The 27,665-nt window shown below is 37.9% G+C and overlaps 2 protein-coding genes across 5 annotated transcripts; both read left to right on the top strand.

The window, feature by feature from the left end:
- The first annotated feature begins 4,946 nt into the window (after positions 1-4,946).
- On the top strand, positions 4,947-14,925 carry lancl1 (LanC antibiotic synthetase component C-like 1 (bacterial)). Of its 4 annotated transcripts, none has more exons than XM_089132532.1 (11): positions 4,947-5,277; positions 6,313-6,410; positions 6,597-6,714; positions 9,191-9,398; positions 11,117-11,264; positions 11,691-11,837; positions 11,941-12,120; positions 13,529-13,705; positions 13,935-14,007; positions 14,507-14,585; positions 14,669-14,925. In XM_089132532.1, the coding sequence occupies exons 2-10, from the start codon at positions 6,324-6,326 to the stop codon at positions 14,581-14,583; spliced, it is 1,215 nt and encodes a 404-aa protein (XP_088988658.1). In that variant the 5' UTR covers positions 4,947-5,277; positions 6,313-6,323; the 3' UTR covers positions 14,584-14,585; positions 14,669-14,925. The 4 variants fall into 4 exon arrangements, 3 of the variants coding, with proteins under 3 accessions (XP_088988658.1, XP_088988659.1, XP_088988660.1); XM_089132533.1 differs by having other exon boundaries at positions 4,958-5,088; XM_089132534.1 differs by lacking the exon at positions 4,947-5,277 and adding an exon at positions 5,677-5,742.
- Positions 14,926-20,206: 5,281 nt separating this feature from the next.
- On the top strand, positions 20,207-25,972 carry mylz3 (myosin, light polypeptide 3, skeletal muscle). The gene is made up of 6 exons (XM_039657483.2): positions 20,207-20,272; positions 20,620-20,650; positions 23,894-24,037; positions 24,150-24,320; positions 25,081-25,158; positions 25,499-25,972. Exons 1-6 carry the CDS (start codon positions 20,270-20,272, stop codon positions 25,525-25,527), a joined length of 456 nt encoding a protein of 151 aa, XP_039513417.1. The 5' UTR covers positions 20,207-20,269; the 3' UTR covers positions 25,528-25,972.
- Positions 25,973-27,665: the final 1,693 nt, after the last annotated feature.

Raw genomic sequence — 27,665 nt, 5'->3', positions numbered from 1 at the left:
TTTTAAACTCGCGCTTATCGTCTACGTCACGGCTCTCAGCCCGCCCTCTGTTCGTTGATTGGCCCGGCTGTTTTCAGGCCCGGAGGAAAACATGTCGCTGTCTCAGACTGAGTACAGAACATAGACTGTAAAAAATATGGACAAAGCGTCTGTGACGTCACCCATAGACTCTCTGAGGAACGGGTTTGAGGCTGTTTTTGGGGGTATGGGCGGCGCCATACTTAAAAATCTTGGAAAATACAAAAATTTCAGAAAGGATACAGAGGTGGTATGATTTGTTGTGTCAGATCTTGGCCGAGACGTCAAATTCACTCGGCGCAGCCCATTATCAGCTGTCAATCAAAGTTAACCGCCCTTATTTGTCATACGATTTATATCTAAATACGATCTAAACTAACGAGTTACAAAAAAAAAAATCACCCCCCTCACAGTTGTCAGGCACGCTGAATATATTGAAGATTACAATAAAAGTCCATTGGACCAAACTGTAAACATATGAATTTATGCTGTGAAAACGGACATTTTAACATGACGTCTATGGATATTTGGGACCGGCCTCTAGCGGATTTGAGATGTATTGCAGTTTATCGCACTTCCGGGTAGGCTTCATCTTTCAGATTAGAATGTTGCCGCTTGGTACAGAAGTGCAATTAAATAGAGCGGAAGTAGAGTTCTCAATGGGTCTGAAAATTATTACCCGACCTGACCCGGCCCGTGGCTTTTAAAGCCCGGACCCGATGTAACCCGACACATCAACATGAATTATCTGCCCGAACCCGGCCCGCGGCCCGACTCGGACGCGCTCTACAATCTATTGCCGTTGCGGCGTCTATTCATTCCGGTGAAATCACAAAATAAAATGCACACAAACTTGGAAACATTGACTTACTAGTCCATCGCAACATGACATCATGACTTTTGCGTAAACATACACGCCAGTTTCGAGTCAAGTGGCGTGTTATGTCTACGCATTTTGAGCTATCCGCGTGTATCCGTATGTCTACGCCATTAACGTCTGAGACGAGTGATTCCGCGTGTCTGTACATGCCGTCAAATGTCCGCGCGAAACAAAGCAAAATGTAGATCTACATCTGGGGAGCGATCTTTTTTTTTTCCTAGGATGGTAAGGGAACAGTCATAAATGCCATTAACCCCAGTGACGGTTAGGTTTAGGGACGGGGTTGAGGTAAGTCATATATTTATATATACAGTAATAACGTTAAGTCAACGGCGTTCATAAACACGCCTATCATTGATAGCACGCCAAAAATGGAAATACGAATTGGCGTGTCATACTCGCACTACTTCATGAGATCAGTCTGTCCATCAACAAGATCGCCAGGTCAGCATCACCGTTGCATCCAGTGCTGCTTTTTAGCTCGCGCCAACGAGTGAAAAGCCCGACCGAGTGGGACTCTTGTCAGGTTTCTCTCGCGTAGGTTTACCTTCTTGTCAGGTATTCTCTTTTCCTTTTCCTAGTCTTCCGACTGCGTTTTCTTTGCTTTTTCCATCATCTAGTATCACGTCTGAAATGCGCGAAAGTGCAGTGTTGACAACTGTTTTCAAAGCAAAGTAGCTAACGCCATGCCTGTTTAAATAAAAATCTTCACACAATAGTAAATAAAAAAAACAGCGGGCGGGCTACGAGTTTTGAAACAAAATAGGCCTAGCCTACAAACATAATCATGTGCTTATAATAGGCATCGTAGAGGAAGATCAGGCGTGTTCTCCTCTCGGCCAGCCACCCGCGATACACTTTGCACGCAGCAGCCAGACTTTCTTTATGGTGAACAGCAGCAATGATTAATAATTTGTTTGTTTGTTTTTTTACTGGGCGGAAAAGATTAAGCCCGAGGTCCGACCCGACCCGAGTCATTTGCTTATATTTTCGACCCGACCCGTTGAGAACTCTAAGCGGAAGTACGAAGTCTGACGTAGTCAGGCTAGTAATTCCTAGCTTTCAAAACCAAATCCTTTGTTTAAAAGGACACATGCTTAGAGCTTTTCAAAACACTCAATATTAATCTCCAAGTTCATCTTTTGGACATTTAAAACTTCCCTGAGTGGAGAGAGACAGGGATTATATGCCTGTGCAATTACCTCATAGATCTAGCCATTGTTCCCAAACTGCACTGTAATTATACAGGTGATTGCCACCAGAGAAAAGCCATTGTTCAGACTACAAATTCAGTACAGTGTCGTCATTCACAGTGCTAAGTTAGCCAATGACACCAACAGTAATCATCCTGTACATATTCAAACATAATGACCACCCACACGCTCAAACCCATTCATTGGCACCGTAATCACAAACATAACGGAACCATTCTTTGTTAAACCGCGCTCCACGCTGTAGGTCGTTCCGCACAAAGAACGGCGCTGAACTTTGTCCTTTGAGGGTTAGTGTGAGAGCGGTGAAGAATAGAGAGGAGATCAGTATTCAGGCTGAGTTCTGTCGTGCTTCTATTAAGTAGGAGAGTGGCAGTCTGATTATCCACTTTGTTGGCAGTGGTGGGAGTGGACTGTACTGGGCCATTTTTGCATTAACGTTCTGATCAAATTTTCATAACTCAATTTGGCGGAGGTTTGCATGTGGAGGATTGAGCACATCTGTAAAGCTCTCTGGTGCCTCTGCCCATGCAATGCACCTTTCCCATGACATTGACAGTCCCTTGACAATATGTTGATTGTGCTTATGCTTACATTCCATCTATACTTGATTGGCCAGAGGTACATTCTGTTGCTCAGAGGTTGCACTTTATAAATATCAGTCGACAGTACCTCTATATCTTCTAAAATTATTTTATCAACTCTTATGTTGCCAGCTAGCCAGCATCCGGATCGCATTTAGAACGACGATTAAAACATAGAGGTGGTATCGAGTCCATCAACACCCTCAAAGCTTTACAGTCTTATTTGTGTATTTGTGATTTATGGTAATGTGACGATGAACCAGGTCAATGACATTATCAGAGAGTGCCAGCCTAGTGCTATTTTGAATTTACTTGGTGTGCTGATTGCAGGAATGGTTTAGTATGCACTCTTAGAATAAAGGGTTCTATATATGAAGCATAGGGTTCTTTCCTATGCTAAAAAAAGGTTCTATAATGACAAGAAAGAACCCTTTTGACACAAAGGTTCTTTATAAGCAATTATTCATTCATATATTACATTATTCTGCAACATTGTGTAGATGTAATAAAATTATTGTTTATTAAACTGTTGTAGTAACTTAATATCTGAAGGAAAAACTGAAATGGCACGCAGATAGAAGCGCCCTCGCCCTCAGATCATTGATTACAAGAGGTAAAAACTATATAAATACTGTTCGTTTTCTCACACAAACCGCTCGTTTCGTGTCTTAGGCCATCAATGTTACATTTACGAGTCATTAAATCATGTTTAATTTGGACTTCTCGGTGCATGCTCTTTGAGGTGGTGACCATAGACCTCCATTATATGACTGACAGACAAGAACGGTTTGACCTAAAAATATCAAAATTGAAACTACTGCGGAAACAAAGACACCTACATCTTGGATGCCTTTGAGGTAAGTTAAAACATATCAAAAATTAATTTTCAAAGTGAACTATCCCTTTAAACTGCCTTTGACCATTCAGGGAGATTTTGCAGTAGGAACGTCCAAATATTATAGGAGTTATTTAACAAAAACGAATGTCTCACCACATAATGACAACCGTACATCCTTAAATTCTGCGCTTTTATTTTTAACATTGCACATTGTTGTTGTTGTTGTTTTTTTAATCATGTAAATTTACGTCTTTATTGGGACAGAACCTGATGGATTGCATGACTAAACTATATCAAGCATGTAACATATCTAATTTGTGCATTAACGGCTGTTATGTTAAATTTATTCATGTATCTCTATAATAATAGATACATAAATACTACAGAGATTTTAAGATACATCAAAGGGCTTTTATTGTCTGCTCGATTCATGCATCTCCATCATTTGATGATCTACAAGTATGCATGTTATGGTCAAAAACAAGGCACTTCTTAAACTGAAAGATAATGCATCTTGCGGGATATTGATTTTTCAGGTCTGGAAAAATCTAAAATTAATAATATATTGATGAAAATAGGAAACTAATTTTTCCTTTGAGTTTCTTTCAAAACTGAGGATTTGTTTTGAGTGTGTAGCCTTATCAGAGACATTCAAACAATTGTTTAAATCTATTAAATGACTTTTAGAAATCACAAAGAAGGTCACGGTAATGTTGGACATGCATGTTTTCTTGAACTGCATTGCTGAACATCAGCTTATCAGATCAGAGCTCTATCGCCATGGCAGCAACATGTTTCAGAATCCATCATATCATTCAGTCCTCATGAATTATTTAAGTTATGATTAGACACTGCAAGGATGTTAGAGCAAATCAGATAATACATATTCAGAAGTGATCACACCAGTAATTCGTTTTTCAAAGTTTCTTTTAGTTAATTAATTTGCTATGCTATTGTGCTTTTCTAAGTATGAACTTTATCTGTCTCAATATTAGAATTCATGAAATGAAGGTTGAATGCTAAACAAGATGAATACAAACGTATTATATCTACTCACATTTAATTTTATATTCAAATAATTAAGCAATATAAATGTGTGTAATAAAAATGTCTACTAGATCATTGATCACCTTGAGAAGCGAGAAACTAGCAATATACGCACATGCCACATAGTTTCATTGTTTGATTATCTAGGTTGTTACTTTTACATATTTACACTGAATTACAAGAATAGAAGCTATACCTATTACATTTATTATTGAGGGTCACAGTTTACATAACATTTTGAAAGTGTAACTAGGTTATTTCCTGTGAAACCAGTCTCACTTTGTGGCCTCAGCTAAATAGTGTCGTAAACCTCCTGAACACCAGATGGCTGCAGAGAGTCATATAAGCGGAGCTTCCTGTCTGTTCTGACTCGAGCACCGCACGCATGCTCGGTTTCAGCAGTTCGACCTCATCAGTTCTCTCTGCACAGCACATTTAAGTTCACTATACTGTTGGAGTCACATATAGTGGTTTATTGCGAGTCGGAGTGACTGTAAGGCACGACCGAATGTGAGTAACTTTAGTAACGTGTGAATCGGTGCTTACTCGAGACTCGAACCGTTTAGAACGGTTCACTCCGATTTGGCGAACTACTTCAACCAGTTCACTAGAAAGAACCGGTTCAAAAGAACCATTTGGTCAAGAACCGGACATCTTTAGTGATCAGACGTGAAGAATTCTACAGCGCACTCATTCACGGTATGTTCGCTGTTATGGAAAAACCCGTTGTTTTTGAAGTAATGTTACTAGACCGCATTTGATTAACAAATGTATAACCTGCATATATATTTTTTTCTGTGCTTTTGCTACAATTAGCCTCGTATCGCTCGAGAGTGAAGAAGTGTTCGTGTATTTCTAGACCTCAGTTTTATTTCCTAAATAATTATTCACAAATAAATTATTGCAGCTTTATTAAGCGGATAATTAAGCAAAGTTGGAATAATCCCCACCTTACTATTGTGTAACGGGCCTGTGCGTATTCATGCGAAAGGCCTTGAAGCCTGTTTCACGCCACACGCGTAAGCAGCACGTATTTTTTTGTTTTTTTGCCCAATGTCACACTTCCGGGTTTTAACTTCCGGATTGGCCCACGCAGGATAAACTTTTTTTCCGTTAGCAGCGATGGCTGAGCCTAACAAAAACATTTAGGAAATCAAATTCTTTGTACGGTATCATGATAATATTTCACTTGTCTTGGTGAAAATGTTTCACCTGTTTTGGTTAAATCGAAATGACGGTGCTTATAACTTGTTTATGTTGGTGCGACTGTGCTTTATCACACTTTATGTAAAAAAAAAAATGTTTTTCAGGAAGTAATCGTCTGGCATCTCACTTCTAGCTTCTCAGACTGTTTAATATCGTGGAAAGTCGGCTTTAGCTGGTTTATATTCACTGTAAGCCACTGCATCACGGGGCATATTGTTTTTTATAAAACGGTTTGTCCATACAATTAATTTATTAATAGAATAAACACGCAGCAACAAAAAACCATCATATTGATGTCAAATTGCATCTTCCTTGAAGCAATGTACATTTATAGAAACAGTTCAACAGACGCAATGGCGCAGTAATATTGATGTAATGAGGTCACGGTGTATGTTTTTATTTTATGCTGCCGTCATAACAGTAGCTTCAAACACAGCTCAGCCAATCAGAATCAAGGACTATATCTGTTTTAGACAGTGCATCGATCCTCTATATCTATCAATGTTTTTAATCTGTGCTTTTTTCCAGATCACTCCAAAATGTCTGAACCACGGGCCTTAAAGAATCCCTACCTAGATTACACTGGGCCTGGATGTGCACAAGACTTGTTTGACATGCAGGGAAATGTAAGTGATTCCAAAAATACTGAATCTTACAAATACTATGGTTCTCTTAAAACTAATTGCTATACAATACTAGTATATATGAATAAGCTAATCATTCATAGCATTCCCTGAATTACAGTAATACCCTCTTTTCATCCCTGTATACGTAATCATATCTGATTTATAAATCGTATTTTTTCTCTGCAGTTGACCCAGCATTTTGCTAGCTGTGTAAGCAGTAAGATTGGTGAGCTTATGGCAATTATGGAGAATGGACTGAAGACTGCTGACCCCAGAGACTGTACTGGCTACACTGGCTGGGCAGGTGAGAACACGCATGCAGATGTTTTAAAAACAGAATTACTAATGCATGTTTAATGAAACTGTATATGGTATAATACCACTGGAATCAGCCTCGATAGATGGGGCTGCTTAAAGGGATAATTCACCCCAAAAATGAAAATTCGGTCATTACCTCAACCACTTTAGACATTTAGTAATATAGGACCAATTTAAATATAATACTGCACTCGTGTACTCAAACTCATTAAAATGCTTTGATGCCAACATCCGATACCATGCGGTGTGTACAGTACAATGCTTGTGACAAATAATCACTGACAACAGAGCAGAATGGATTTTTCACAGAAGGATGTCTATGAAGTCATTTTTTTTAGAGACAGATGATGATCCCTTTAATTGAATGTGAAACAAAATAAATATTTCTGCTTGTATTGCTGCTGTGTGTGAGCTAATAAGTTCTAATAAGTGCTCCACGACACAGCTTATCGAGTGCCCATCCATTTTTCATGGAAAGTTTGTAGTTCGGTCAGACATGTCAATAGCAAAGAAGGTAAAACGAGTAACGTATTACTAACTTTAACTGACTGTATGCATAGAGAGAGAGAGTGTGTGGTCTTTTGTTGCATGCTCTTGCTCACTCTGCTCGCATATATGTATATTTATTCAAAATAAGTACCTACTCAAGAGAGTGCGATTTGAAGCAGTTGGTCTGGGCAGCCGCAGTGACGCGATTGGCTCTTTTATTCTGAAGGCGGAACTTCCACCATATTCCACTTTCTCCCATTCATAAGTAACACAAGTGTATAATCTTTTTACATCTTAAGTAGCTTTGCAAGTACATGTCAACTTATTCTACAAACCTGTTGCGAAGTTGCTTATAAGTAGTAGAATGCATTTATTTCGTCTGCTGAATAGGGTTGCCGCGGTGAGGAAAATTTCCCACCGGTTAATCGACGTGTGACAACACCGGTAATCCCGGTGTCACCGTGGAGGGCATGGCGGGGGGGTTAAATAGATTTTAAATGCGTGCGCGTTATACTTTCACTTTCGAAATAAGCGTCAATTGCTTGAATGGACAAAAAAAACAACTCGCTGATAATAAAACTTTTATTTATAGACTTTTATTAGCATAACGAACGAATAAAAATAACCCAATGCATAGGCTGAAAAAAGTGAAAATCGGCAAACTGTGGGCCCAAACAAATAAGAACCATAAAACGTTTATTAACGAATAAGAAAATAAAATAGGCCTAAATAAATTACACAAAGTTTAAATGAGATAAAACCAATTAAAAAGAGACGAATATAAAATAAAAACTTCAAAACGGACCTTAGCCTACATAAATGACATACTTTCACTTTCGAAATAAGCGTCAATTGCAATTCAGCGTCAATTGCTGTAATGGAGAAAAAAAAAAAAAAAAAAACTCTCTGACAATAAACTTTTATTTAGACAGCCCTTTATTATAATAATAAACAAATATAATATAGACAGAACTTTTATTAGCATAACGAACGAATAAAAATAACCCCATGCATAGGCTGAAAAAAGTGAAAATCGGCAAACTGTGGGCCCAAAAAAATAAAATAAAACGTTTATTAACGAATAAGAAAACAAAATAGGCCTAAATAAATTAAACAAAGTTTAAATAAGATAAAACCAAATAAAAAGAGACGAATATAAAATAAAAACTTTAAAAAGGACCTTAGCCTAAATGACAGCACTCTAAAAAAAAGTAAAACACTATAAATTGGCATTTATTAACATTAATATATATTGGCCAAAATATTGCCAAACAGGCGCTTTTGCATTGCGTTTTGACACCAAATCTTCCGCCATTATCTTGCTTTTCTGTAATTTGACTCGTTCTCGTCTCCACACGTGCTAAAGGGAATCCTGATGCTTGCTGATCTGTGACGTGACGGCACGCGTTGCGCAGTTCATTTTTAATTATAATGCTCTCTTCAGAACTAAATAATTGAAAATTATTATTTTTAATTAATTCAAATAAATATTTTAGCAAAAACGAATACTTTAAAAAAAAAAGTCAAGACATCGCGGTGTCACGGTGGGAAAGTGATGTCACCGGTGATGGGGCTTAAAACCGGTAACACCGTCAACACCGTCTATCGCGGCAAGCCTACTGCTGAACAACACAAGGAAGGTATTTTGAAAAATGATGGTAATTAAACAGTTTTAGTTCTAGTTAACTTCCATTTTAAGAACAAAAAATGCCACATTCTAAATACCACATTTTGGGTTCTGCATAAGAAGAAAATTTATTCAGGTTTCGAATGACATGAGGCTGAAAAAACGGACAATTTTTGGGTGGGCAATCCCTTTAAGGCATGTGCTGGTATAACTTTGTCCAATATATTGACATCTGATTATAGTATTTGTTTTAAATGCTTTATTTTAGTTCAGTACTCTTGTTCATGGTCTTATATCATGAAACTACGTGGCCCGCATTGCTAAGTCCCCCCTCCCCCAACTGCAGGCATTGCCCTGCTTTACCTGCATCTCCACAGTGTCTATGGAGATCCCTCTTACCTCCAGAGGGCCCTGGACTATGTCAACCACAGTCTGAGGAGTTTAACCCAGCGCTGGGTGACCTTCTTGTGCGGGGATGCAGGACCGCTGGCTATAGCGGCGGTGGTCTATCATCGCCTCCAGAAACCACATGAGGCTGAGGAGTGTGTGAACAGGTCTGACCCTGCTCTACCTCCATCTATGTGTATGTGTTGGGTCGGTGACATTAGTCTCCAAATTAGAATTACACGATCTAAAAAATCTTAGTAGATACTATTTTTCTCTGCTTATTAAAAATGTAATTCATAGGGATCGTTTTAGTATTTCTGAATTTAAAATTATTGTGTAATCAACTGTCTTAAAGAACTGAATTTCTTAGAAAAGGAAAAGATGAGTTTAGCCAACTCACTCGTTGGAGGATTTCTCTCGGACATCCTTTGTCACTGACCCATGTAAACTTGATAAACATTGGAAATGTTGATTATTTAAATATATTAGGAGAGTTAAATGTAATTTACTTTAGTATATTGTCTAGTTTAAATATATGATATATTGATGGAATAACTATCAAAATGTATTGTTTGTTGTCTGCTGTCTACATTGAGTCTACATGTCTACATGTATCGTGTTGTATGTAGGGCTGGGCGGTATATCGAGTTTGTATGATGTATCGATTTTTCTTTCTTTTTTTTTCTTTTTTCTTTTTTAACGAAATGGAATGGCAATACCGTTTATATCGATACAGAAAAATAGCCCAGGACGCATTGTGAGCTGCTGTAGTGAAGTTCCTATGACACAGGCTTATATTAAAGGAGTAGTTCACTTTTAAAACTTTTGCTGATAATTTACTCACCCCCATGTCATGCAAGATGTCCATCTCTTTCTTTCTTCAGTCAAAAAAAAATTAAGGTTTTTGATGAAAACATTCCAGGATTTTCTCCATATAATGGACTTCAATGGGAACCAAACGGTTCAAGGTCCAAATGAGAGTTTCAGTGTGGCTTTAAACGACACCAGACGATGAGTAAGGGTCTTGTCTAGGACCCTTCGAGTCATGACTCGAAAAAAGATTTGTTCATTTTGATTAAAGAGTTTGAACAGGAGTGTAACGAAAGTTCATCACAGAGCAGAGCAAGGCGAGCATTTGTGCTTATAAATCTTAAACTTTGTTATTTATTTTTTAAATGAGCGATCGTTTCGCTAGATAAGACCCTTATTCATCGTCTGGTGTCGTTTAAAGCCCTTTGAAGCTGCACTGAAACTCTCATTTGGACCTTGAACCGTTTGGTTCCCAATGAAGTCCATTATATGGAGAAAATCCTGGAATGTTTTCATCTGTAAATGTTAGAAAGTCAAACAAATATGTCCATTTCACTGACAGGAGAAGACGAGCTTCTGTAGTGTGACATAACAGTTTTTTTTAATAAACACAGATTTCCTTATCCAAATAGAAAAACATAGTAAGTAGCGAGATTAGATATATTGGTTAGATACTGTATATTATATATATATATATATATATATATATATATGTATATATATATATGTGTATATATATATATATATATATATATATATATATATAATTTATCACCATTTAACCAAAAAACAAGAAGATATGATTTTTGTTTTTGGCCATATCGCCCAGCTTTAGTTGTATGCTTTGGATTGCTGGCTTGTTTATAGCTTAACACTACTTTAATAGAATTGCCCTGGAATATTCCCAAGAGCTTGTGTTCATTAAAAATCTCATACTAGGATTCCAGGATGAGGGTGAAATGTGGAGGATTTTTTTTGGTCTATAGGGGAGCTCAGCTCTTTTTGTGTCCTATGTCTTGTCAGGGATTCATTCCCAGAGGATCTTATTGTGATCTATTTGCTCGAATGTTTCCAGGCTGCTGCAGTTGTACCAGTCTGTAGTGCAGGGGAAGGGCAGTCTTCCTGATGAGCTGCTTTATGGGAGAATGGGCTACCTTTACTCCCTTATGTTCATTAACCAGCAATTTCAGCAGGAGAAGATCCCCATTCAATACATTCAACAGGTCAGTCACATTTATTTGGCCTCAAACCTGAACTAAAGCGCATGAAATCATGTTTTAACACAGGATGCATGGCTAATATGTGTTATGCATGATAAAGAAAACGAGTTATACGCAACATGACCAAAATGTACCATTTTTATTATATCAATAAATGCCTCTGGTCTTATTGAGAAAAGTCAAGTCAAATATATTTATATAGCGCTTTTCACAACACAGATTGTATCAAAGCTGCTTCACAGTATCAATCAAGACAACTTAACAGTGTTTGTTTATTCATGGAAAAAAACTTACTATATATTTTGGAACTGACAATTGACATTTGACTTGTGAATGGCTGACAATCTCAAAATATTTTCAGGTTAACAAGACTCAAGATGTTGTGAAAGTGTCTATGTTGTCTCAAACATGCATGTGCATTTATTTCAGATCTGTGATGCTGTAATGGCTTCAGGGCAGACCCAGTCTCAGAGGAACAAGATCCAGGAACAAAGCCCTCTAATGTATGAGTGGTATCAGGAGGAGTATGTGGGTGCCGCCCATGGCCTGTCAGGGATCTACTACTACCTGATGCAGGTGAGCACACTCGCAATACAACTGGCAACAACCAATTGTTGGGGGGGAAAAACTATAACTTTGGTCATTCAAACAAACTAATTGTCTCTCTCTCTCTCTTTAGCCTGGGTTTGTTGCAGAGGACAGGCTTTCGTATCTAGTCAAACCCAGTGTGAACTATGTGTGTCAGCTGAAGTTTCAATCAGGCAATTACCCACCATGTGTCGGTGATTCTCGGGATCTTCTGGTGCACTGGTGTCACGGCTCTCCAGGAGTTATCTACATGTTGATACAGGCTTTTAAGGTACAGATCTTCACGTCAGTGATTTATTTTGAAGTTTTAGTCATCTGTAGTTTCAAACTGTCACCCTTTAAAAGTGCAGAATTATATCTGTGTTCATGATATGTGTGTGTATGAAGACTTCAGATGCCAAAACCTCTAAGTCTCTAAGTAAATAGGACTCATCTTTATACATCATCACATCTTTTTTTACTTTTATTTCAGAAGCATCATACAATAGGCCTACTACATTCTTTTGAATAAATGATTCAATAACACATACGTTTTGTGGAACGTATGTGTTATTGATAAAGTGCAGAATTATATGTGTGTTCACGATATGTGTGTGTATGAAGACTTCAGATGCCAAAACCTCTAAGTCTGTCTACCTAGGGATGGGTATTGAGTTCGATACTTTTAGCACCGACCAAATTGCCTCGATACCGTCGGGTATTAGGGCTGCGATGATACGCCTATCTCCCGATTCGATACTATCATGATACTTGGGTCTGATATGATGGATTTTTTTTTTTTTTAAGAATTGCGATTCGATATTGCAGTTGTTTTTAACACTAGACCATTGGGAAAAGTTCAATCATACACTTATACAGACTGTACATGATTTGTTTTTGTAAATAGGACTCATCTTATACATCACATCTTTTTTACTTTTATTTCAGAAGAATCATACAATAGTCCTACTACATTCTCTTGAATAAATGATTCAATAACACATACGTTTTTAACAGTCACTTGTTACCACTTAGTGGCGAAACAATGTAATCGATAAATGCATTATTTTAAGCACCGAGTTTCTATCAAAAGCTGATTTTGATCACTATTGTACACATCAGTGTTCATATTTGAACTTTAAAGTTTTATCCAAGTACTTCAATGATAATTTTAACTATTCCATCACAGAAATAATGGATACTATGAGGTTGAAAAGACTGTTTGTGCAGCTGTTTCATGACGGAAACACAGCTTTGATTGTTGCGATATGATTTTGTCAGTTTAATAGAAAGTCCGTCTTGTTTCGTTTTATCATGGATTGAATAGAGCTTTTCTTTAATGTAGGTTATGTCTTACTTGGTCACAGATACAGCAGCACAAGCAACACCGTGTTCACAAGCTACTCGTGAAATCCTGTCATTGCCACTATAATGCTTTTCTTAAACCTTAGAAAGGGCAGATTTATGAAGTTGACAATGTGACAAAGTTAGTTTTTTTTATTTTTTAGTTCAGCAAAAGCCCTAGTTTTTAACTGTTTGTATTGCGGTGCCATCAAGTGTGAGTAAACCACATTACACAGAAGCCTAAAAGAATTTGAGATTTAAGAGATGTATTTAATGCCGAATGCATTGTTTGGAAACGCATGGAAGTGTCACATTGGTGTCCAGAACAGAAGTCTGTATGCCGTGTCCATCCTCAGGTGTTTGGTGTGAGGCAGTATTTGGAGGACGCTCTGCAGTGTGGAGAGGTGATCTGGCAGAGGGGTTTGGTGAAGAAGGGCTACGGTCTCTGTCACGGAGCTGCTGGAAACGCGTATGGCTTCTTGGCCCTTTACAAGGTCACGCAGGATCTCAAACACCTCTATAGAGCCTGCATGGTGAGTCTGACCCCTCTAAAGCTTAGAATATAATGTGTCATGTTTAGTTTTCTTGAACTTTTCTAATAAAAGTTAGGTGTTAGGACTTTCCCATTTCCAGTAAGTACAGTAAAATAAGTTAATTCACAGCATATTCTGCTATAAATCATTGTGCTGTCTGGAAGGGGACCTGTCATTGCCTGTTGTGTGTACAGAGGCATGATGGGATTTGATGTCTTCTCATCTGCAGTTCGGAGACTGGTGCATGAATTATGGAAGACATGGCTGCCGGACTCCAGATACACCATTCTCATTGTTTGAAGGTAGAGAAAACATTATAGATGCACATTTACATTAACCTTTATAAGTTTGGGGTTGGTAAGGTCTTTTTTAAGCTCTTTTATGCTCACCAAGGTTGCATTAATAAAAACAGCAATATTCATATAGCAATATTCATATATCTTTCTTTTTGCTGTATCAAAAACGTACCGAACAAACCGTGAATTTTGTGAACCGCTACACCCCTAAAAAATAAAAAAATAAAAAAATATATATTTATATAGGTATACACACACACACACACACACACACACATCACATGACATTCAGGATTCTTTGATGAATAAAAAAAATCAACATTTATTTAAATTCTGATCTGATGAACATTTATTTAAATTCTAATATCTTTATATTTATGGGAAGTGAGTTTATGTTTGTGTATGTTTTGTGTTCAAATGCTGAATAGTGAGGATTATAAACATTTTATTTTACACCGGTTTAATTAATATAACTAAACACCATTTATCATATTGTCTCATGAAGGAATGGCAGGAACAATTTATTTCCTGGTTGATTTGCTGCAGCCAACTAAAGCCAAGTTCCCTGCTTTTGAGTTGTAAAGGTAACTAGACCTCTGATTTGAAACTATCCAGGCATTAGTTGTGCAAATAAAACCCTTGCTAACTTCAAAATGCCTCTTTCCAGACTGTTCCGGATCACTGAGGTTTTTTTTTGCTTGAGCTTCCTAGAGCTGGAAGAACGCATCCTCTGATGGTGGAATAGTACTGTCTCACTCTGCTTGTGCGTCTGCATGCTTTGGATGGAATCTATGCTTTATAGATGAGGGTTCTGTGGAACTATAATGGGAGGCTTTTTAAATATGCTTAACAGATTGAACTTATTTTGTTTTTGTGACTTTTTGATGTTATGGGTATATGTTTGTTAGTATTATTTGTATTACTAAGACTCATTGAAAATGACTTATTTTGATGTGTTTGTTAGAATATATATCGATATGACAGCAAAGTTTAACATCTCTTTAAATTTGTGAAATAATTGCACAAAAGTGACTGCTTCAAGATAACACTAAAATACAGTGTCAATATGCTTTCAGTTAGCTTAAAGGAATAGTTCACCCAAAAATGTATATACTGTTCTTTACTCGCTCTCAAGCCATCCTAGGTGTATATGGGTTTCTTCATTCAGCCAAACATAAAAGAAATTCATGGCTTTTCCCAGCTGTGTAATGCCATTGAATAGTGCCTGAGTTTAAGCTCCAAAAAGCATGCATCCATACATCATAAAAGTAATCCTAACATGTGACGTTGCACCTTCTATTATTAACTTCTAACTTCTAATTCTTGACTTCTCTGCGCTTATGCATTCATCAAATCTCTCCTATGCTTACGCTACACCTGTATCATATGTCAGGTCAAACTCTCTCGCATGTATGGACGGAAGCCATGAATTATAATTTATGAAGTTTTAAATATGGATCTTCTTAAAATTCGTCACTTCACTTCAGAAGTCATTTATTCCCTCCCTGGAGCCATATGGTTTTCTTTCGTGATGGATGCATGAGCTTTCTGGAGCACGATTCACTCATAAAGCTTGGAAGAGCCAGGGTATTTTTAATATAAGTCTTATTGTGTTTGGCTGAAAGAAGAAAATGCATATACGCTTATATTAGGATGGCTTGAGAGTGTGTTAATCATGGGATCATTAAAATTTGAGTGAACTATTCCTTCAATGCTTTGCTTTCTGTATTAGTAATGTCTTTTTTTTATTTCTTGATAATACTAGTAGTGATATCAGAGGATGTGCTGCAAAAAAATGTTGTTTTTTTTAAATGGTGGAACAATCTGTTAATATTTTCATCTGCACAGCAATAAAAATAAGAAAAAGAGTATTTTTATCTTTGTTGTCATTCTCGCATCACATTAAAGGTGTGGTAATGGCGATTTCTGAGAAACGCTGTTGAAAGTGGATCGGACCGAGCCGCAGAATTCACTTGTAGCCAATCAGCAGTAGGGGGCGTGTCCACTCATGATGGGAGAGGAGAGAGGGATATTTGAAGAAAGAGCGCTGGCTGAGAACATTACAATAGAGAAAAGGTCAGAGGAGTATTATTGGGGAAAAGAAGGGTTCGGATGAGGCAAGAGCCTTAGGACACTCGGTAATATTAGAAAAGCTTCAAAGCACTGGCGGGAAGGCCTGAAAACAGACGGATGTTGTTGTTTCTTCTCCGTATGCGAGTTACAGAAGTTTTCCTATGCTTTACAAAAGCAAGATATGCTGCTGTTATAGTTACAGGACAGTTTTGAGTGTCACGGAAGATAGACATCCACTCTTGTATTGTGTGTTTTGGGGGCATCTTTGGGCTGATTTCAAATATCAACAGTGTCCAGAAATTGCTTACTGCACCTTTAACAATGTCAAGGCTCCTAGAAGTGATCGCCACAACCATTTGTCTCCACTGGATGGAGCTATACAACTCTGCAAGTTAATAATTTAGTACAATTCTTTTGAAAATCTGTATTTTTATTTTATTATTAATATTTTTATTGGGCGTTGCAAATTAAGCAGTTCGATCAGTGGGTAGCAACTTAAAATTTTCACTTTTTTGAAATTCCAGAAGTGTAACCTCAGGTCTTGAATCTGAAAAACATTTGTATTCTGGTGCTCTGCCTCACTAATCGAAGTAATGATATGTTCATAATGGCATATATATATCACGTTTTAAGTACTAACGGATGCTGTACACCAAAGAAATTAAGTATTAAATCAATCAGTGCTTTGTTTTTGTTTTTCAAAAATATTAACACTTAAGATGAGACAAGCTTATCATAAACTGGCTTTGTTACAGTTTTGTTTAATGTATGTCATTCAAATGTTTGGAGTTAGTAAGATATTATTATTAGTATTATTATTATTTACTTTCATTCAGCAAGGATGCATTAAAATGACAAAGTAACAGTATAGAAAGAAATGTTTCTTGAGCAGCAGCAAATCATCATATTAGATTGATTTCTGAAGGCTCATGTGATTCTAAAGACTGGAGTAATGATGCTGAAAATTCAGCTTTGGTCAGGAATAAAATACTTTATTATATATATATATATATATATAATTCACATAATTACTGTTTTTATTGAATCCTATTTTTGATCAAATCCTCTAGTGAAATCCTCTTTAGTTTAATTAATTTTAAGTCACACAAAGGAAGAGAGTCGAGAAGGAATTAAATTATTCCCAAATGGTGTGATATATATGTTGTATAAAAAACCCCCACAAATTTTAGTTTTAAACTGCTGAAAACATCATTTGTAGTCAAAATGCAAAACAGAAGCTTTTTCACTAGCGCTCTGTCTTCTGGACCCCACTATTTCACATATAAAGATCAGCGAGTTGACGGCTCATTTACTCTCACTTGAAGCCCTCTGGCAAATCCAAATAAGGCTCATACTTTCTCAAGGGCTGATGGACAATGCTTGGCCCATACGACAGCTTTTTTTAAACGCTGGACTCCTCAGTGTTCCCTCCAGCTGATCCGAGGTCAGTCTTGCTCTATGCGGAGTGGAATTGCACCTGCAATCCCATAGATTTGAGGAACTGAACCCGTGTCAGAAGAACAGAGCCGCGTAACCTGAGCAGCAGCTTTACGTTCTGAAGTTTGCTCGCTTAGTTGGGCATGGGGTTGTAAGGGGCTGAGACGTGTCAACCACCCTTGAGGTGCTACCGTCCCTCTCAGAGAAACTCTACACCCCCTAAAAGAATGGCTAAATATAGAGCTCATCTGCCCGGGGCGAGGTCTGAGGATCCATGGCTTCTGCAGCGTTCAGAGAGAAGAGTCCATGTCTCAGGGCGGGAATGGAATGTCTCTTGCATTGTAGAAACTAAAATCTAATTGACTTGAGCAAGAACCAGCTGAGATCAAATAATATTGCTGTGCCACCGCAGAGACCCCGGGCTTAGATTATAGTTTTATCTTTCTCTTAAACTTTTATTTTCAGTGTAAAACTTCCAAAAATGTGATATTGGGGGCTGGAAATGCATGTTAATGATTTACCTTTGGAAAAAACAAAGGCAGACTCATCAATTTGTGGAAAAAAAGAAGAAGAAAAAAACCCTTTGGTTTGAAAACAAATTTATTTTATCCCTCATGTTGATTAAATTAGTGGATAATGAGTTATTTTGCAGAATGCCCAAGCTTTAAGCTCCAAACAGAACAAAAAGCATCACAAATGTAGTTCTGAAGTACTAAATATGTATACAAAACCCTCGAGTTATTGTAAAGTCATATAGATAGATAGATAGATAGATAGATAGTTTATTTGATTGATTGATAGATAGCATATAGCTCATGCATATGCTGATAGTATAGCCATTGTCTTCCTAATACATTTACTAGTCTTTCTCTGGGCATACACTGGTTCTCTGTTGGTATCACATGAGAATGAAATGTAGTATATAAAACTCTTAAAGGGATAGTTCACCCCCCCAAAAAAAAAAAAATCTGTCATCATTTACCACTGTAAAAAAATATTGTTGGTTTAACTTAAAAAAATTAATCCCTTTTAATAAAAAAGCAATGACATAATCATAAGAAAGCCAGAACGACCTAATGATTGAGCTTCTGAATGTATGGCGTCTTTTAGCTATTTGATGTTTTAAGAGTAAACAACAGATTTGACATCCATAGGAGGCATTTAACTTGAAAGCATGTATAGTATGTGCCGTGGACACAGGCCACGTTTTTGCTTCATATACTGTAGATGAATATTAAACCAAGTGGCATCTGCAGACAAATAATACACAAGTCTTTCTTAGAACTAACTTCCCTTTTCTGAGCCATTTTTGCACTGACTTTTAATCAACAGGTGTTATTGTAGTTTAGTAGTGGATGAAGTGAGTTCACACAGGTGTAACCGTAGACGTGAATTCATCACATTAACTATTAACGCATCCCAAGACGTGATATATTGACGTCTTGGGACGTCTTTTGACCATACGTCAACATCTGCCACCCTTAAACGTCAGTTAGATGACGTTATCGGATCCTAACCCTACCCCAGACCTAAACCTACCCCTAAACCTACCCCGTCACCTAACCGACGTTAAAGGTAAAGCGTCAGTTGTATGACGCTGTATCGTCATGCAACCGACGTTTAAGGGTACCCTAAAAAGGTGGATGTTGACGTATGGTCAAAAGACGTCCCAAGACGTCAGTTATATGATTTCTTGGGATGAGACTGTGTTAATTAACGTGATCCACTAATGTTTGACAACTACAAAGTGTACATGTTATAACCGCTGTTCGCATACTATTTTAAAATATTACAGTATACAGAATAAAGTGGGTCCAGAATGCATTTAGCAGTACCTTTCTGAATATTGATTTTGACAAGTAAAACTTTCCTGGATCGACATGCTTTGTTGATCCTGGAACAACAGTTCTGTCTGAAAATTCAGTCCTAACCCCTAAACCTATAACCCATCCCTAAAATCAGAGGGGAATAGGTGGATAAGAAGCACTAAACCCTGATTGCAAGCAGTAAACATGTCCCTCAAATCTGATTGGTTGTTTCCAATGTTGATCCAGGGACATGTACTTGGTGAAATCACGGTCACCTACTGAACATAAAGTATTGTAGCCCAAAACATTACATCACATCCATTATTCATCATTACATTATAAAAATAATACATTTGATTTCTACTACAAGAAAATATTCAGTTACTGTTTTTAAGATGAATGAATTATTATATTTTGAGAGAGGAATGTTGCCCAAGTGCAAGTTCATTCATGCTGTGGTGGTAACACTCTTTGAGGAGTGTTTTTACTGGCTTGCCATATAACCATAAGTGGCCGAGACCACCATATGCAAGTTATAAATATCAACGGTGTAATCAAAAGCCTTCCTGAGTTTCTTCAGTTCATGCTCAGAGCCCATATCAGGTGCCATCAGGATCATCCCTGACCAGGGATTCGAAATATGCAGAAACCATGTAAATAAAGACAAAATGCGTGAAATTAAAATGCTGACCAAAGCCAAAAGGGTCTTACAAGCGGTCTGGAGCATAATCTAAAAATACCACTGCACATGTACTCTGGAGAAAGCAGCAACCTTCCGTCCAGCTTGACCTAAGAAAGTTAAAGAAGTTCCACGGCGTCACAAGCTCCGCCCCTTGACATCATTAGCATAGCATAAATAAGAAGGAGCTGGCCCACTGCTCAGGACCACTTTCCTGGGACTCCGGCTTCTGGACTTCTGCCCCTCTGCTCCTGCACCACAAAACTACATCATGGTGTGTACTTGGATTACGCTTGCTATTTTATCCTACCTTTTTTCATGTTCGTCTGGCTCAAAAACTGTCGATAAGCCCATTCAAGCGAAGTAGGACACCATTCTTCCATTTTCAAATTGACTTTGGTGGGGCGAGACCCCCAATCCCAATCTGTTTGTCACGGCCAAAGAAAAATCACACAGCTAATAGATTCTCTTGCGGGATATATGTGCACTTTTGATGTCCAAAGAGAGCTTATGTTTCCAAATGTATTTTAAAATAACTCATTATTTAGACAAGATTAGTGTGTATTGTGAGATGTTGGCAGGTTTGCCAACGGGACTGACGCATTGTTGTCTTTCTGGCAGGCTCAGGAATTCACCGCTGACCAGATTGAGGGTGAGTCTTCACACATTGGAGTTTATCATGATGGGAAAATGGCTTTAATTGACCGACAAAGGACAATTCTCTCTTCTCTTCGTTATATATAATGGGGATGGCAGAAATGTGTAAGGTCACGAATTAAGGATGAAAGACAATTCTTTCTCGTTAAAGTAAACAATTTATTTGGGAAGCTCTTAAATAAGGTTCTTTTTAAATAACACTATACTAAAAAAATGGTAGCACTTAACAATAGGGTTGCTAACATAAGATAAGATGAATTAAGCATAAAGCATTTATTAATGTTATTACTGATGCATGATCTGGTAACATTAGATAATAAACCTGTATTTCTGGTCACACTTTAAATTAGGCTGCAATTCTTACTATTATGACTTTTGCCTCACAACTGCTAATGGTTACTAAGGTAGTTGTTAAGTTCAGGTATTGGTTGGATTAAGGGATGTAGAATATGCAGAATAAGACATCAATATATGCTTTATAAGCACTAATAAACAGCCAATATCTAGTAATATGAATGCACTTATTAACAACTTGTTGAATTGAACAACAACTTGAATTGAAAGATTACAATTCTTCTAATTTATTAAAATTCATTTTTGTTGCATTTTGAAATGTAGAGTATTTCAAACGTGCTGAGTATTGAAGGTAAATTAACCGATTAATATTCAATTAAAATATTGGATGAATCTCTATTCTGATATCATATAAAAATAAATATTTTCAAGATTTGTTATCACAACATATTTTCTTTTGTCAAGTCAACTTTATAATAATTTATTTAGTTCAGATAACTTATTATTTTGAGTTTCTGATGATTAAATTAACCTCCTTCATTGTATTAACTCACTTTTTCCAGTTCAATCAACTTAAAATTTTAAGGCAACCCAGGTTACTTACTTTTTTTTTTATTTAAACCAACAATAAAAAGTGGTAACCTGCCATTTTTACGTTAAAGAGACATGTTTACCTGATTTAACTCATACAATTATTTTTGCTTGTATAAATTAATATATTGAGGGTTGATTCAGTGATGCTTATTTGTCAAATCTGCTTAATTTAAGCAAAAAGCAGGATAAATTGAGTAATCATTGAGTAGAATGGGAATTTTTTGCCATATGCTGTTTCAAAAAAGTCTGATCAAAAGCATAAATGTACTTCTCTACAGAAAGAATTCATAGCTACTCATCCTCTCAGGCATGCCATCTGCAGCCTGGTGTTACTCATTTAGGTGCAGAAAGTATGTGGTTGGTTGTGGGTGTGTGTTACGCCGCTGTCAGCATTCTTGCTTTTGACTTGGGTCAGTTGAAGAGTGCCACATCCATTTATGGCGAGGGCTACTTTCTCTGAGGGTATCGCCTGTCACGTCACGCATTGAGCGCCACCTTCATCCAACAGCTGCTGGAGCACAGAAGCCGTAGGATGCTATTTTTCTTTCAACTTAGTCCCCCTCACAGCCCATGGAAATGAAGTTGCTAAGCTCTTTTAATTCTGCTTCCTTCCTCTGCTTCATGTGCAGTTGGCAAAGGAGGGTTGTAGGACGCAAACTTTCCTTGACCTTTACTGTTTTGAAAGCAATAATGTCCCTAAATTGTTGTAAAATAGATAGACAGACAGACAGACAGACAGACGATAGGTAGGTGGATGGATGGATGGATGGATAGATAGATAGATAGATAGATAGATAGATAGATAGATAGATAGATAGATAGATAGATAGATAGATAGATAGATAGATAGATAGATAGATAGATAGATAGATAATTGATGGATGGATGGATGGATGGATGGATGGATGGATGGATGGATGGATGGATGGATAGATAGATAGATAGATAGATAGATAGATAGATAGATAGATAGATAGATAGATAGATAGATAGATAGATAGATAGATAGATAGATAGATAGATAGATAGATAGATAGATAGATAATTGATGGATGGATGGATGGATGGATGGATGGATGGATGGATGGATGGATGGATGGATGGATGGATGGATGGATGGATGGATAGATAGATAGATAGATAGATAGATAGATAGATAGATAGATAGATAGATAGATAGATAGATAGATAATTGATGGATGGATGGATGGATGGATGGATGGATGGATGGATGGATGGATGGATGGATGGATGGATAGATAGATAGATAGATAGATAGATAGATAGATAGATAGATAGATAGATAGATAGATAGATAGATAGATAGATAGATAGATAGATAGATAGATAGATAGATAGATAATTGATGGATGGATGGATGGATGGATGGATGGATGGATGGATGGATGGATGGATGGATGGATAGATAGATAGATAGATAGATAGATAGATAGATAGATAGATAGATAGATAGATAGATAGATAGATAGATAGATAGATAGATAGATAGATAGATAGATAGATAGATAGATAATTGATGGATGGATGGATGGATGGATGGATGGATGGATGGATGGATGGATGGATGGATGGATGGATGGATGGATGGATGGATGGATAGATAGATAGATAGATAGATAGATAGATAGATAGATAGATAGATAGATAGATAGATAGATAGATAGATAGATAGATAGATAGATAGATAATTGATGGATGGATGGATGGATGGATGGATGGATGGATGGATGGATGGATGGATGGATGGATGGATGGATAGATAGATAGATAGATAGATAGATAGATAGATAGATAGATAGATAGATAGATAGATAGATAGATAGATAGATAGATAGATAGATAGATAGATAGATAGATAATTGATGGATGGATGGATGGATGGATGGATGGATGGATGGATGGATGGATGGATGGATGGATAGATAGATAGATAGATAGATAGATAGATAGATAGATAGATAGATAGATAGATAGATAGATAGATAGATAGATAGATAGATAGATAGATAGATAGATAGATAATTGATGGATGGATGGATGGATGGATGGATGGATGGATGGATGGATGGATGGATGGATGGATGGATGGATGGATGGATGGATAGATAGATAGATAGATAGATAGATAGATAGATAGATAGATAGATAGATAGATCGATAGTTAGATAGATAGATAGATAGATAGATAGATAGATAGATAGATAGATAGATAGATAGATAGATAGATAGATAGATAGATAGATAGATAGATAGATAGATAGATAGATAGATAGATAGATAGATAGATAGATAGATAACTGAAAGGCTCTCTTGTGTCCCTCTGTTACAGACTTCAAAGAGGCTTTTGGTCTCTTCGACAGAGTTGGTGACAACATGGTTGCCTACAACCAGGTCGCCGACATCATGCGTGCCCTGGGACAGAACCCCACCAACAAGGATGTGAAGGCAATCCTGGGTAACCCATCTGTTGACGGTAGGACTTTTACTTGGTATAATGCTGGCCTAAAACGAATGGACACAATTTGCAAAATGCTTCACAAACCCTCACTGATTTCTGATGTGTGTGTGGAACTGTGCGCACACAGATATGGCCAACAAAAGACTTGACTTTGAAGCTTTCCTGCCCATGCTGAAGACCGTTGACGCCCTTCCAAAGGGTACCGTTGATGACTACGTTGAGGGTCTGCGCGTCTTCGACAAGGAGGGCAACGGCACAGTGATGGGCGCTGAGCTGCGTATCGTGCTGTCAACACTGGGTGAGGACAAATGAAAAGATGTAATTAACACCATGCATATAAAAAAATGACATCAAGTAAAGAAATGACCGCACAGTGATCAGAAAATATGTATTTTGACATATACACTACTTTTCAAAACATCGGAGTCAGTAAGAATTTTTATTATTATTATTTTTTTTAGATAAGTCTCATATGCTCACCAAGGCTGCGTTTATGATCAAAAATAGAGTACAATATTGTAATGATATGTTGTTATTTTAAAATTTAATTATATCATGTAATGACTTCTCCAGTCTTCATTGTCACAAATTTCCTTCAGAATTCATTCTAATTTGCTAAATTGGCTCTCAAGAAACATTTCCTATTATTATTAATGTTGAAACCAGTTGTGCTGCGTAATATTTATTTATTTTTGTGGAAACTGTGATGCATTTTTTAGGATTATTTGACGAATTCCCAAAAAATAGCACGGTACTGCTAGTTTTCTATTGATTGACAAATGAATATGGTTATTAATATGATTAAGAGTATGGAATAAGTACCATATTTATACTATAAAAAAATGCTGGGTTGTTTCAAAACCCTTGTTTGGGTCAAATATGGACAAACTCAACCGTTGGTTTTAAAATTTTCCCAACGTTTGGACTTTTCCCAGCATTTTACAAGTGTCCCATTGTAATCTTAGGTACTCTTGTCCAAAAGCCATAATAATACCATGGATACTTTTTAATATATGTTAAAGATTTGTCTTAACCAATACCTTTCATGTCACCGTCAGGTGAGAAGATGACAGAGCCCGAGATTGACTCTCTCATGCAGGGACAGGAGGATGAGAACGGCAGTATCCACTATGAGGGTGTGTGTTTGGAAATCCCCTTCTTATTTAACCCTTCACTCTTAAAAATGAAGCGTCTTTGTTGGAATCCATGGTTCCTTTAAGAGCCTTTGGCATCCATGGAGCCTTTCCATTACCCAAAAAGTTCTTAATCGTGAAAAAAGGTTCTTGAGCCAAAAATGGTTCACTGGGAAAACCTGTATTTTTACGAGGCAGTCTTTCTGCATTGATTTGAATGATCTCATAAGCTCACCTGTCACTGTATGATTACGACCATTATTTTTAGAAGCCACCTCAGGCCTTGTATGGCGAGCCAGTTGGGATGATCTTTCCTTACGCATGTCTGCTTCTCCTCTTACAGCTTTCGTCAAGCACATCTTGTCCGTGTAAGAGGCCCTCCGTCGAGGGAGTGGTGAAGAAGGCTGAAATATATCTGCAGACCCCATGGTGTCAGGACATCCATTCTGTTTCGAAGACCAATGAATAAAAAAATGACTATGGGATGTCACTTCTAAACCGTTCTGGTTTTTCTGCCCTTTATTTGTTTTCTCCCCTCTCGCCCACCTTTTTGGAAGTTACATCGTCATGCAGCTGACCCTCCTTGCCTTCTTGTTCCGCCCGGGGCGGCTGTCCACAGTGGGATGGAGACCGGGGAAGAAGGAAAAGACCACTCATGAAGTGAGGGTTGGTTTCCTCTTTCTCCACCCATCCAGGGTTACAACAGCATCGCCAGCTGTGTGTTAAAGGCACATGACATTGCTGTGGCCAGGCTGCCAATATTCCCCCATCCCAATTTTCACACAGTCATTTCACAATAAACCTTTTTCCAAAAGTACATAGAGTTCTTCCTTTTTATGCTAATCGATTTAGTCACAATGTAAAGCACGAGAGTATGTTAAAGTTCTAGATAAGAGATGCCTATAAAAAAAAGATGTTTATATATATATAAATATAATTTAAAAAGATTTAAGCATAGTTTATGTTTGAGGTGAAAATCAACCATGCTGGATTCAGTCTTTCTGAAACTACAACAAAATATCTGAATTACTTTTACAAATAAGTAGCCTAATGGGTTTACTTTGTTTAACATTTCTTAAATGACGTACTCTCCTCGTGTTGAGAGTAATCGGGACTAAATGCACACAACGCCTCTGTGTTAACATGATGCTGGGGCTCTATGCACGGCGGTATTTCCGGTGAAGCATTAGGGATGCTCGATAACTTCCGCCGATCGTAGAGTCCAATGCAATACCGAGAATTTATATTGAATTTTATACTCCATGGTTATAGACCATTTCACAAGATGTAAACAACACTGGTCCAGAAGCACTTCCTGTTTCAGTTTTTTAACACTACATATAAGCTGGGATTAAATACAACCAACAGAACACTTAAAACTGAATCAAAAAGTGAAACAAACATCTTTAAGATGTTTTCTTTACATGTGAAATAAAGAAAACAGTTACAAACTGAAACAGGAAGTGTTTCTGGACCAGTGCTGTTTACATCTTGTGAAATGGTCTATACTAAAGAAACGTTAGTCACAAAAACAGATAAAACAGACACCCCTTGTTGTGTTTATGCTTCTATTTCTTCTTAAATAAATATAACTATAAAATTACATCTAAACGTGGTATGTACGTTTCATTTCAAAGACTGGAGGACAGTAAATTTTGAAGACTCTGCCATAATCCCGTTTTCCTCGGTTCTCTTTCATCATCTCGTGTTCGAGATCCACCTATGGGAAGGGCATCCGTACCTGACCTCTGCAGAAGCATCCAATTGCACCAAGTCTGGCTAGACAGACAGAAGCGCGCGGCCAGTGCCCGATGAGGCCACACCCCTCACCCACGGGCATATAACATCTGGGCGCGCTGCTATTCCTCAGTTGACATTCGCTTCTCGCGACCTCTGCACTGAAACAGTTCGGTTGGATTAACGTTACGCTGTCCACTTTCGAGTCTACAGGAGGACATATCGCCAGATCAGCCTCCGCCAGACGTGAGTGACAGTCGTTTTTCTTCAGCCTATCCGCTGTGTTTTTTGCATCCGGAGCCGCCGAGCTCTCACTGTCCTTCACCTGCTCCTCCTTACATGGCTGCCCGCCACGTATTTTCCGAGTTCTTCACCGCTGGCCCACCCATGGCTATGTGACCGTCTAAACAGCCGCTTCCCCTGGGGAACAGTCCATCACGACGAGCCTGCCCGGCCGCGTGTGGTGCTCTCATCGCCGCTAAGGACCCTCTCGTTCTGCGCGGTCCGCTTGGGCTTAGCACGCTCAAGAAGCTTTGGAGAACCCGGAGAATTGCGGTCATTGTAATTGCTGCCCATGTAGCTTTTTACAAAGCCGGCTTTAGTTGCACTATCCAGCGCACCGTGCTTGGCATTTCTTACTCGGATGGGGGACACGGTGATGATGACGCGCTACCGGGGGACTCCCGGAGCGCCACAGATAAAATATTTGAGCGGTATTCAGCCCAATCCGCATTCCCTGAAGAGGACATCTTCGCGGGAAAACCTCACTCTCG

This window comes from Pimephales promelas, chromosome 6 (assembly GCF_988280905.1).
Source record: "Pimephales promelas chromosome 6, fPimPro1.hap1.1, whole genome shotgun sequence".
Lineage (NCBI taxonomy): Eukaryota > Metazoa > Chordata > Actinopteri > Cypriniformes > Leuciscidae > Pimephales > Pimephales promelas.
Note: the sequence above shows the minus strand (reverse complement) of the source record. Positions and strands in the feature narration are given on the sequence as shown.

What these genes read in the sequence shown, in the direction of transcription:
- lancl1 (XM_089132532.1), top strand. Translation starts at nt 6,324, where the DNA reads ATGTCTGAACCACGGGCCTTAAAGAATCCCTACCTAGATTACACTGGG. An exon ending in TGTTTGACATGCAGGGAAAT is followed by an intron (nt 6,411 to 6,596) that starts GTAAGTGATTCC and finishes TTTTCTCTGCAG; the next exon opens with TTGACCCAGCATTTTGCTAG. An exon ending in TGGCTACACTGGCTGGGCAG is followed by an intron (nt 6,715 to 9,190) that starts GTGAGAACACGC and finishes CCCCAACTGCAG; the next exon opens with GCATTGCCCTGCTTTACCTG.
- mylz3 (XM_039657483.2), top strand. An exon ending in GGGTAACCCATCTGTTGACG is followed by an intron (nt 24,038 to 24,149) that starts GTAGGACTTTTA and finishes GTGCGCACACAG; the next exon opens with ATATGGCCAACAAAAGACTT. An exon ending in TATCGTGCTGTCAACACTGG is followed by an intron (nt 24,321 to 25,080) that starts GTGAGGACAAAT and finishes TGTCACCGTCAG; the next exon opens with GTGAGAAGATGACAGAGCCC.